This window comes from Cynocephalus volans, chromosome 6 (genome assembly GCF_027409185.1).
Source record: "Cynocephalus volans isolate mCynVol1 chromosome 6, mCynVol1.pri, whole genome shotgun sequence".
Taxonomy (NCBI): Eukaryota; Metazoa; Chordata; class Mammalia; order Dermoptera; family Cynocephalidae; genus Cynocephalus; species Cynocephalus volans.
This window is the reverse complement of record NC_084465.1, coordinates 144,072,406-144,085,177: the sequence shown is the minus strand read 5'-3', so window position 1 is coordinate 144,085,177 and position 12,772 is coordinate 144,072,406. Positions and strand designations below refer to the sequence as shown.

Genomic DNA, 12,772 nt, shown 5'->3' with positions numbered 1-12,772 from the left:
GGGCTCAGTCACCCTTGACAGTTTCCAGTTCTCTATCTCGTCCCAGTTCCTCAATGTCAATCCAGATATCTACCTCATATAACTGCCTCTTGGTAATCACCTCCCTATGCAAGAGCTAGATGCCATCTTCTTGCCTCATCCCACTGACCCCACACCCCACATGGACCGCACAGAGACTGTAGCTAGGGGCTGCAGTGACCACTCTTAGTCACAGGACGATACCACAGAATGCACACCTGCTTGCTCTAAACCACCAATCAGAACTCCCAGCAGGAACCTGCTTAGGTAACACCCTGGATCCTAACAAAGCCCTCGGTCCATAAGTCTGTCTCTCTCTGGCTCCCAACCTGCTGGCTGAGCTCACTGCCCCTGCAACCTGCTCTTCAGCCCTCCTTGGTGCCCCTCCTCTCTTGTGAACCTGAGTAATAAATTTCTGTTATTTCACATGTTTTTGTTGTGGTGCCTCCTCTGTGTCTCACCCAACTGACACATCTCAACCTAACTCTTCTCCCAATCAAGGCTCTCCTATCAAATGGCTGTCTTGGCAAGAATAAACTGGACACAGGTCAGACAAGAGCCACAAAGGTGTCTGCTGGTATAAACAGGTTTCCCGTGAGAGGATCACTTGATCATGGTTCTGACACTTGGGTATCAGGCCACCCACCAGCATAAGAAAAGTGTCTCCTGAAAGGCAAATTGTAAACCTCCATGGCCAAACTTCCTGGAACCCCAACAGGGCAGGGCTAGAGTTCAAGACCACTCTATGTATAGAGAGAAATATAACACAACATTATTCACAACAGCCAAAAGGTAAAAACAACCTGTGTCCATGGTAAACAAAATGTAGTATATACACATATGGATATATGTATGGTAAACAAAATGTAGTATATACATGTAATGGAATATTACTGAGTCATAAAAAGGAATGAAATTCTGATACATGATACAACATAAATACATTTTTAAAACATTATGCCAGACGAAATAAACCAAGGACAAAAGAACAAATATTGTATGATTCCACCATGTAAGGTACCTGGAATAGACAAATTCAGAGAGACAGAAAGTAGAATAGAGGTACCAGGGGCTGGGGGAAAGGAGGAGTGAGGAATTATTGTTTAATGGATACAGAGTTTCAGTTTGGGATGATAAAAATGCTCTGGAAATGAATAGTGGTGATGGTCCCACAACATTGTGAATGCACATAAAGTCACTGAATTTGTATATTTAAAAACTGTTAAAATGTAAGTTTTATATTATGTATATTTTATGCAATAAAAAATTGTTACAATAAAAAATCAATAAAAATCAGAAAGGCACCAGTACAGACTCTGTTTAAATGCGTTGGGGCTAGGGAGTGAGCAGATGAAGAATGTACAACAAAAGGGACATTACTCAAGAAAACAGATAAAGATTCAAATAAGCAATTCTCATAGCTTCAAAGAAATTACAGGAAACATGCTACTTCAGACAAAGAAGCTCAAAGAAAAAGATACTAGAGCTCAAAGAGGAGGTAAGAAAAACAGAGAAAGAAATAAAATTGCTCCAAGAAAGCAGGGATAGTGGGGAGAAAGTGAAAATGAAAATAAAATAAAAACATCAGAGAGTTTACATGAATGTTAGAATCAACTCAAGCAGAACAAACATAACTGAAAATACTGTGACTGTCATAAAAAAGACTTGAGGGAAACACACAAAACAAAATAGAAAGGGACAAAGATTTACAAATGATTATAGATACTCAAGGGAAAAAAATCTGATGTACACATAATTTATGTTCCTGAAGAAGAAAAAAAATACAACAGGAAAAAAAAATTAAAGATACAATTTTTAAAAAAAATTCCAGGAATAAAAAAATGTCTTAAATCTGTATACTGAAAGGAAATATCATGATTCAGGAAAAAGTGATGAAGAATGATAAATTCAAACATTATTTAATTCCAAGACTTAAGAATTACTCTTATTGGCATCTGGGAAGAAATATCAAGTCATCTACAGGAGGGAGAAATCAGCACATCTTCAGGACCTGGAAATATTCAGACAATGAATACAAAGAAAAGACAAAAGGAACCATAATTGAGTTCAGCTTCTCAGCTTTCATAGCTAAAGCTGATACTGCCTAAAGTTCAAACATACAGCAAAGTGAAAAATAATTAACCCAGTTTGGCTGGTTACTCAGTTGGTTAGACTGTGGTACTGATAACACTGAGGTCCAGGGTTTGATCCCTGTACTGGCCAGCCACCCCGCCCCCCAAAATTAAATAAATAAAATAACCCAAACTTTTAATTTTTCTTTTCTTTTTGTGGCTGACCAGTATGGGAATCCAAACCCTTGACCTTGGTGTTATCTAGTTTTCATAATATTTTTTAACTTTAGCAAGATCGTTTAGAACTAATAATGCTTGTGAAGATACATTTATCTAAAAATCAGTAATATCTTCAGTTTCACTTCAGTTTTTTTGGTTAAAATAATAAAGATTACAATTAGTATCTTTTATTAAATTTCATAGAGTAATCCTCTCTGTATCTCAATTTCTATCATCCACCATTACACACGCAGATGTACATTCACAGATGTCTCAAATAATTACATGTATACAATGATTATTTCTGGCTAATAACAACTGGTTGATCTTTTACCTTTTTCTTTGTATTTGAAATTTTGTTCTAGCTTGTAAATAATGATGAATTATATTTCACAAAGTCAACAAGGTGTTTTTAAAAAGACATATAGTCTAATTGGTGTTTATTCTAGCAAAGATAATAACACGGTTGCTTTTCACTGACAAACTAAAGCCAGGGTTAAAACTCTCAGTTCTCCAAGGCACTTTCAGTTTATTAAAATCCTTTCAACTAAAGAAAGATTATTAGTTAATTCCTGACACATCTCTGATCCAAGACTCTTAACCAAATATCCTAGACTATGCATACTGGACATAAAGTCTCCATGCCTTTCCATGTTGACAACCACCCCCACCAATGATCAGACTTCTCTCTGGCAGGTTGAGGACAGAAAAGGAGTACAAGCCAAGTGGATAAATACAACTACACAGAATTTTTCTATTACTCTATCCTACCTTATAGAAGAAAACGAGGTGTCTGGGCATCACACTCTTCAAACTCCCTCAAAGAAAGTAGCCCAGTTCACTAATGTCTTTTGCTTTCAATATTTTAGCCAGTATTCCTGAAATCCTCTAGCAGTTTGGGGAGTAAGAACTTCCTGTTCCCATATTTTATGAGCTATCTCAGCATGAAATAACTATCCCCGTACTATTGTTTCCTCAATTGTTACTATCATAAGTATTTCACTTTCTTCCTAATTTCTTTTTCTCTTTTGCTTTGGTATCAATCCAAATGGATCTAAAGGACACCAGGTGAGATGCATTCTAGATTAGCTTAAAAACATTGATCTACCTATAAAATTGGGAACTCTCTGCTCTGTGTTTGTCGTGGTGGAAGTGAAGCTATCTCAGAACCAAACTGTTACCACTTCCCCCTAAAAAGAACCACAACTTCTTGGAGAAAAGACTGACTACATGTCACAGGACTGGGAGAAGAAGAGTATAAAATGAGTCTAGAATATTCTGTTGTACTAGAAAGTACAAGTGTTCAAAGAATGATGGGGTCATATCAAAAGGATGCAGGAGCCAGCTTGAAGGGGCTACCACTGGCCAAATCTGGGATAATTTAAGCATCAAAATAAACAATAATAGCAATGGATTAAAAACTTGTCTCCTTTAATTATATTATCATGGTCTCATTCTCTCATTCTCCTTCCCCACTTCCAACTTTCTCTCTTTTATCTCCCTCCCTTTAAGCTCTATGAATGGGAGTCTTTTCCTTGTTTTTCCCTTAGCTTCTGGATGATAAATGTGCTCTGGACTGGCTTTTCTTGGAGTTAAAAAATCCAAGTGTTAGTTTTAGGCTTTGGGGTGATCATAAAAAAAAAACAATTTCAACTGACTTAGGTTCTGTGCGACTGAAACCAACCTGATATGAGGTTGAAACATAATAGTGTCACTTTTACAGGTAAAATAGTTGAGTATCAGAAACTTCAGAAAACGTGGTCCATCTAAGCTCATGGTAATTTTACCTTGGGCCTTAAGGCCAAACTCTGAGCTACTATAAATTGGTTCCCTGTTTCATCCTCTGTGTCTCTTATTTCCTTGGAGACTTAATGAGGAAGGGAGACTGAGCAAGAACATGGGCCTCCCTGGCTCCCTATTTGATGCCATTTGAATATCACATTCATATTCTTTGTGAAAATTATTGTCAGAGAGTGAAGACAGCAGTAAACTAGAAGTTAGACTGGATTCTAGTCTCAGCTTTCTCATCACCTAGTTGAGAAAAGTTGGATGAATCACAACTTCTCTCAGCCTCTCTTTTTCCGTTTGCAAAATAAAGAGGTTGGATAAGACTTAAGTTATTTCTGATGTCCCTCCCAGTTCTAATAATTTGCAGGGTTTTTCGGTAGGACCAGGGGTGGGGGTGGGGAACAACATGAAAATAAGTATTGCATTTACACATGTATTGGTGTCTTTACAGACAGGCACATCAGCATCAGGCACATCAGACAGGCACACCAACCAAATAAGTAACCAGGGTTCAAGGAAAAATCCCATCTTATTAACTGAAGGTGGAGGTTTAGTCAATGTAAAACAAAATTCTAGATTTTTGTACTACCAGTAATATGTTTTATTAATCTATAAAATGTTTTTTATGTAATTTAACAAGAAAAATACTCTTTAGTTTTTTTTTATTAAAGTTCTTTTTTCTTTCTTTTATAAATTACAAAAAAGTTTTTAGGTGTTTATGAATACTAATCATTTATTCACAAATGTAGACTTCAAATCATGATTCTCTTTTGAGAATCTGCAAGAAAATGTTTTCAATGCTTCAGCTCTCTGCTATCCAATTATAACAATGCTAAATTTAGTTGGATTTTGGTTTGTCCTCATCTGCACAATGATGATAATCTCTAATTTGGACTTTCCAATATAAGCATTGTTATGAAATTGTCTGTAGTCTAAGATTGCTTAGAAAAGGCAAAAAATAACCTTAATTCTCCCAAATCTGAACAACAATATGCAGCATAAAAGTCTCATTACATAACTCAGTAGAACAGTGAACATCCCGAAAGTCTCCTTCCATGGAGTTAGCCTGCCCTGGAAACAATTCTACTTTACTCAAGTACACTTTTTTAAAAACCTGTAACCCCCAGCGAAACTTTATGAGAAATTCTAGTATAGTCCATACCAAGGACACAGAAAGTAGGTAAGATATTTAGCAAATACAAAAGGTATTTGGTCACATTTACACCATCAAATGATTGGAACTTTTGGTTATATTCAATTTACATAATCACTTTAACCACTTAACTTAATACAGGTCTTCCTTATTGCAAAACTAGCCAAAAGCTACAAACATCTTTCTTGAAAAACCCAAGGAGGCCAATGAGTCCTGGGCTAATAACCAGGTTAGTTTTCCCTTGTCAAGAAGGCTTTATGCATGTATATCCAAGCACATCCATATATCCACGTGTAGCTAAAGACTTTATTATCAATTACCAAAACAGCATCACCCAATCTCTCACCTGAAATAAAATTATTTTTCTTTCCAGATTCAACCAATGCTATATTTTAATCTCCTTTCTCTCCCCGTATCTTATGCTACTTCTAAATCTTAATAAAATAATTTGGTTCTTTCTCTCTTCAGAGCATGAACACTAACTTAATTAAAACCAAAGTACAGAGTATAAACTTGGGAGCTACACACTGATATCTCAAGCAGTTACAGAAGGAATTTACATCATGAAAAATGAAATAGACAGCTAGTTGTCTAAGTATGAAGTCAACATGATGAGGTATCCTGCTGTTTCTGTTGGGTAGAATTTGTTTGGCAAGCCTCCATTTCTGGATTCTTCCTCCCAGGCATATTGGAATTATCAAGAAGTTCCATCTTATATTTCTTTTAAACTGCCCATTCTCTCTGCTCCTTTTCTCTGTAATGTCATATCACCATAGGTACAGGTCCATCAGAGGTCTTTCAAAATTAGATCCCAGTCATTGAAAGGGGCTCTAATAACTCCTTTGAACATTTAGCAGCCTGACATTTACTATTCTTTCAAATGTCCTACTTTTCTAGAGTACTTCTTCCATTTAAGAGGCTTTACAATTCTTCTATATGTATTAAGATGACCACTTGATTTGAGTAAGTATGAATTTTATAAGTAAAAATAAACCAAATTTCTGCTAACACCTCAAAATAATGTTAAAGAGTGTTTTATTGCCTAACTGTAGGCATTTAATAAAGTAATACAAATACAGGCCAGCATTCTAAGTCTTCCACAATCAAGCAGATTCCTTGGAGGCTGCTTCAACAAGACAATAACCACTATTTTAGGGTACAGTTTTAAGTTCATTCAAGTGTTACTTCATTCATTCATTCAGTGCATCCTGTGCTCTTTTATTGTGTCAGGCACTGTGCTAAGCACTGCAGAAGCAATGGTGAACAAAACAGAAACAGCCTCTACTCTCCCAGAACTTAGAGTCTATGCAAGAGAATGACATTAATCAAGTGATTACACTTTTGGATGCATAGTTATAAACTGAGACAGGTGTTATGAAGAAAAACAGCAGGACTCCATGAAAAGTTTTTATAAGGAATTTGACTCAGATTGGGGATCAAGGAAAGCATTGCTGAAAAAGTGATGCTTAAGTAGAAATCTAAAGGATGACCAGATACTAATTAGGCCAAAGTATTGGTGGGGAGGGGTGAGGAGATGGAAGAGAAGACTCTTCAAAACTGAAGAAAAAGTAAGTGAAAATGTCCTCTGACAAGAGATGTATTAGTTTTCTCTAGCTGCTGTAACATATTACAGCAAATGTAGTGGCTTTATACAACATAGATTTGTTATTTTACAGTTCTGGAGGCCAGAAGTCTGAAATGGGTCTTGCAAAGCTAGAATCAAGGTATTGGCACAGCTGCATTCCTTCTAGAAGTATAGGGAAGAATCTATTTCCTTGCCTTTTCCCACTTTTAGAAGCTGCCTTCATTCCTTGGCTTGTGGCCACCTTCATCCATCTTCAAAGTCATCAGTGGCTGTCCGATCTTTTTCACAATGCTATCTCTTTGGTTCTCTCCTTTCTGCTTTCCTTTTTCACTTAGGATCCTTGGGCTCACCCAGATAATCCAGGATAATCTCCTCATCACAAACTCATTAACATAATCACACCTGCACAGTCCCTTTTTCCATGTAAGGTAACATATTCACAGGTTCCAGGGATTAGGACTGTGGACATCTTTGGGGAGCCATTATCATGCCAACCATGAGAGATCATGTTTTATTTGAGAACTGAAGGAAGGTCAGGGTAGCTGGGGAGCAGAAAGTTAGAAGAAAAGTGGTATCACATGAAGCTGGGGAGGTGGGCAGAGAATACACTATACCTAATATCACAAGCCCTGTCGAGAGTTTTAATCTTTATTCTGAGAACACTGCCAAGCCATCAAAGGAATAATGGGTTAGATTTGATATTCTTAAAGATGCATCTGGCTACTGGGCAGAAAATGGATTTAAAAACAGCAGATGTTGGGCCGGCCCGTGGCTCACTCGGGAGAGTGCGGTACTGATGGCACCAAGGCCCCGGGTTCGGATCCCATATCCGGATGGCCGGTTCGCTCACTGGCTGAGCGTGGTGCTGACAACACCAAGTCAAGGGTTAAGATCCCCTTACCAGTCATCTTTTAAAAAAAAAAAAAAAAAAAAAAAAAAAAAAAAACAGCAGATGTTCAGAAAAAAGAATGATGACATTAAGAGCAGATATTCAGGTTATTAAGATTATTCTTCCAATTATCGAAGTCACTTCAGGAATTTCGCTTCCTCATTAGGTGATTCTGTGATTTTGGTAAAATACCTGTTTGGTAGTTCTGTGGGAAGATTAAATGTTAACATGCATAACTTTCTCCATCCAGGAAGAGTACCAGGCATGGTAAACACTCAGTCCTTATACTACTATATTGCTTCTATTATTAATTACTATGTATAACTCTATGCCAGTAAATTAGAAAACATAAGTAATATGGATAATTTTATAGAAAAATAAAAACTGATTATCTTAGTCCATCTGTACTGCTGTAACAAAATACTTGAGACTGGGTAATTTATTACGAACAGAAATTCATTTCTCACAGTTCTGGAAATTGAAAAGTCCTGGTGAGGCCTTCTTGCTGTACCCTCACATGGTGGAAGATGGAAGGGCAAAAATGACCAAACTCCCTCCATCAAGCCCTTTCATAATGATAGTAGTCCATTCATGAGGGTTTCACCCTCACCTCTCAAAATGCCCCATCTCTCAAACACTGCTGCATTGGGGATTAAGTTTTCAACAAATGAATTTTGGCAGACACAGTCAGACCACAGCACTGATTATATCTAAATATATATCTATTTTAAGGAGAAATAGAAAATGTAATCCCATTTGCAACAACATGGATGAGCTTGGAGAAACTATATTGAGTGACTATGTTGAGTAACTAGAAGAACAGATTGCCATCAATGGAAATCGGGAGACTGAATTAGAGGGAGAGATCAGTAATTCAGTTAAGAATATGATAGGGAATTCTGTTGGGCCTTCAAAAGGAATAAGCAATCGAATATGAGTTTGGAGTTCAGGGGAAAGGTCTAGGCTAGAAATATAAATTTCACAGTCATTGGCATATAAATAGAGGGGTACTTCAAAAAGTTCATGGAAAAATATATATTATCTTTTAAAAAAATTTTAACATTTACTTGTACATATTTGTGGGCTAAAGCATGTTGTTTCAATACACGCATATACTGCACAATGATTCACTTAGGATGGATAGCATATCTTTTAATTCTATTTTTCCATGAACTTTTTGAAGTACCCTCACAGTAGTTAAAATATTGAGGCTAGATGAGATCACTAAGTGGGAGTGTGGATTAAGAAAAGTTACAAGGATTCGCTGCTGAGGTGCCCAAGAACTAAGACGTGGGAGAGAAGATTAAGAATCAACAAAGGCTGAGATAGGACAGCAAGTGAGGCAAGAGGAATACCAAGAAGAATATGGTGTCCTGGCAGCCCTTCTTTTCCTTCTCCAACAGCTACTCATCTTTCAGATCACTGGCAAGTGATGTTTTATTCCCTAGACTTGGTTAGGAGTCTCTCCTCAGTGCCTCCACAGCATCCGGTCCCTACTAGTCTCTTAGCATTTGTCACATTGTATTATAATTGTACAAACTCATTTCTTCCTCTAAATTATGAGTCTTGAGAGCAGAAATCAAGTTTATCTTACTTATAGAGTATTCCCAGAAATTAGCGTAGTGCTTGGCACGCAACTGCTGAATGCATATTTGTTGGATTGAATTAGTAAAATCAGTAATTATCTTCTGGTCACAAACATGTTTCTAGCGTGATAGGAAGAGTCTACTATGACTATCTAAACCATGAGTACCACACATACATTTATTTCTTTATGTTTATCTTTCTATGTAACCATTCGGGATTTTCCAGCATTAACTAGTTGGTGTGTGTCATGGTTCTGATTTAGATAGAGGGGGAGGAGAAAGGAGATTAATACTTATTTGTATATACTAAGGATACATACCAAGTATGCCCTTCATATGTTATCTCACTCAAGCATTTAACCTGCTTCACAAACTTGGGAAGAAAAGTATAATTAGCTCAATTTTACAAGAGGAAACCTAAGGTTTGGAAATGTTAAGTAACTTGTGTAACGTCACCCAAATGGCAAGAGCTAGAATTTAAATATTTGTGAAAGCCCATGTTTGTGCATGTGCATGCACGTGTGTGTGGTGTATGTGTGTAAATAAAGGCTTACAGTATATATACTGACAAAGAAAAATAAAATAAATGTCTATTTAAAAAATGCAATTATGTTACTTACCGGAAAGTATAGGAGCAGAGACCCAAAAAGGATCGTTTCCAACAGGATAAGGCCTGATGCCCTGATGCTCTAAAAAACAAAATAAAAGTGTCGCTGTTAATTTACATTTCTAGATATGAAAGAAAATGTACGCTATCATCAAAATGCCTCAAGAGTAAGACAGCATTCTTATTCTTTGCTGGAAATTAAATAAATAAATGAAAATTGGCTAGTATTCAGGTGGGCAGGTAACTGAAACATGCAAAAAGACTGAATACAAAGGTGATGATAGACTAATGATATTGCCAGTGGCTTCATGGGATTTTATTCTCTAAAATTTGAGTCATTCACCCATATGTAGAAGGATGAAACTAGACCCATACCTCTTACAACATACCAAAATCAAGTCAATGGATTAAAGACTTAAATATAAGACCTAAAACTATAAAAGAGTTTTCCTAAAAGAAAATGTAGGGGAAACATTTTAGGAAGTAGGACTGGGCAAAGACTTTATGAATATGAACCCCAAAGCACAGGCAACAAATGGAAAAGTAAACAAATGGGATTATATCAAACTAAAAAGCTTCTGCACAGCCAAAGAAACAATTAACAGAATGAAAAGACAACCTACAGAGTGGGAGAAAATATTTGCAATCTATGCATCTGACAAAGGATTAATATCTAGAATATACAAGGAACTCAAACAACTTAACAGTAATAAAACCCAAATAACCCAATGGAAAAGTGGGCAAAGGAACTGAATATGCATTTATCATATGAAGATATACAAACAGCCAACTGACTCATGAAAAATGCTCAATATCATTCAACACTAGGGAAATGCAAATCAAAACCACACTGAGATATCATTTCACTCCAGTTGGACTGGCTTTTATCAAAAAGACAGAGAACAAATGCTGCCAATAATGCAGAGAAAGGAGAACTCTCCTACACTGTTGGTGGGACTGTAAATTAGTACATCCATTATGGAAAATGGTATGGAGGTTCCTCAAACTACAGACAGAACTGCCATATGATCCATCAATCCCATTGCTGAGTATATACCCAAAGGAATGTAAATCATCATGTCAAAGAGATACCAGCACTCCCATGTTTATCGTAGCTCTATTTACAATAGCCAAGAGCTGGAAACAAATTAATTGTTCATCGTCCAATGGACATACACATACACACACACACACACACACACACACACACACACACACACACACACACACTGGAATATTATTGTGCCATAAAAAGAATGAAATACTGCCATTCAAAGCAACACAGATGAACGCAGAAAAAATCATGTTAAGAAAAATAAGCCAGGCACAGAAAGAGAAATACTGCATATCCTCACTCATAAGTGGGGGCTAAAAAATAAACAAATAAATGTTTTTAAAAAGAAAGAAAGATACAACAATCACAATAATACATTGAACTTTCAAAAGAAGAGAACAGAACTGAGGTTACCAGAGGTGGGAAAGGGGAAAGGAGAAGAGGGGTAAGGGAGGAATTGGTAAAGGGCCAGGCAAAATGATTACATTGTATAATGTTGAATATACTTATCCAATTTGAGCATGACATATAGCATACAGGTATTGATATTCAACTCTGTACCCCAGTACCCCACAGATATGTACAATCAGCTAAATAACAATTAAAAAAAAAAAGATCAGCTCAGTGTTAAGTCCTATTCTAAATAAATAAATAAATAAATAAAATTTGAGTTACTGAACAGTCTGACCAGCTGAGAGCACTATCTTGAAGATCCTTTCAATCCAAGACATTCATAGACATAGAAGATATTGCCTGTGTTTCGGAAACATCAGTCGCAAGTGCATATTGAATGCTATCCCTAAACCATTTCACAAATACCTGCAGGATGGTCTGGGATAAAACATGCACATGCACAAGGTCTTGGAGTCTCAACGATATACCTCCCACCATGCCAAAATATAATCAAAACTCACTAACACAGCTCCACTATGTGAATAAAATAAGCCACATTAAATAACAGAAGTATCTCACCTATGAACATGCTTAAATATTATTCTTCACTCAAAATTCAAAAGAAGTTGATTTTCAAATAAATTTCCTGAATATTTAGTATGCTACACATAAATATATCTAATACCTTTAGAATAGTTTGTCAGACTCAAAACACCATTATGCTCCCATAGCAAAATGCTTAGAGTTAAGGCAAAAAAATATAAGGTCAAAAAAACCAATCTTATCTTCTATCAATAAATTTTGCTTTGATGAGTTCAAGGATCAATATAGAGTAAATATATCAACTAAGAATCCAAATACATAAGCAGGTCATTCTGGGGTCTCTGTGTTTTTACTAAATGCAACATAAAATATATGCCTTGTGTAAATTATACCTTGTGTAAATATCTTACTTAGCAGAAAATAATTTGAAGTAGTAACAATTAATTTTGCAACAACAAAATAATGCAGAAAAGCCAGACTACAAGAATGCATTATATAAAATGGGCTATCAGATAATTGGATAGGCAAAGAAAGAAAGTTCTAATTCTTCTTCCAAAGCCCTGGTAGGGGCTAAACAGATAGAAATTGTTAAACAGATAGAAATACTTTATGTAATCCCTCAAAAGAACTCAGGTCTTTCATTAAGAATTTGGAAATGGAGAAACAAGTTTAGTCAGTGAACAGACTTGATTATTTGAGTGGCTTCCTGCTATTGGTCATTATTTTAACTAGCAGAGGCTTTTAGTGAAAAGATATTTTTTATCAGCAAGCATTTAAATGGGTTTTGGCTGGTAGAATTTCAAAATGGCAAACTGCATTTGCATAGTATCCCTAATTATAAATACTCTATAGCTTATTTTTAAAA

General features: G+C 36.2%; 1 protein-coding gene across 1 annotated transcript in view; it reads right to left on the bottom strand.

Annotated features, from left to right (window-relative positions):
- GPR158 (G protein-coupled receptor 158) overlaps positions 1–12,772 on the bottom strand; it is a 408,270-nt gene that overhangs the window by 110,657 nt on the left and 284,841 nt on the right. Inside the window, exon 5 of the mRNA XM_063101441.1 lies at positions 9,931–9,999. Coding sequence (XP_062957511.1) covers positions 9,931–9,999 — 69 coding nt within the window. The remainder of the gene's footprint in view (positions 1–9,930; positions 10,000–12,772) is intronic.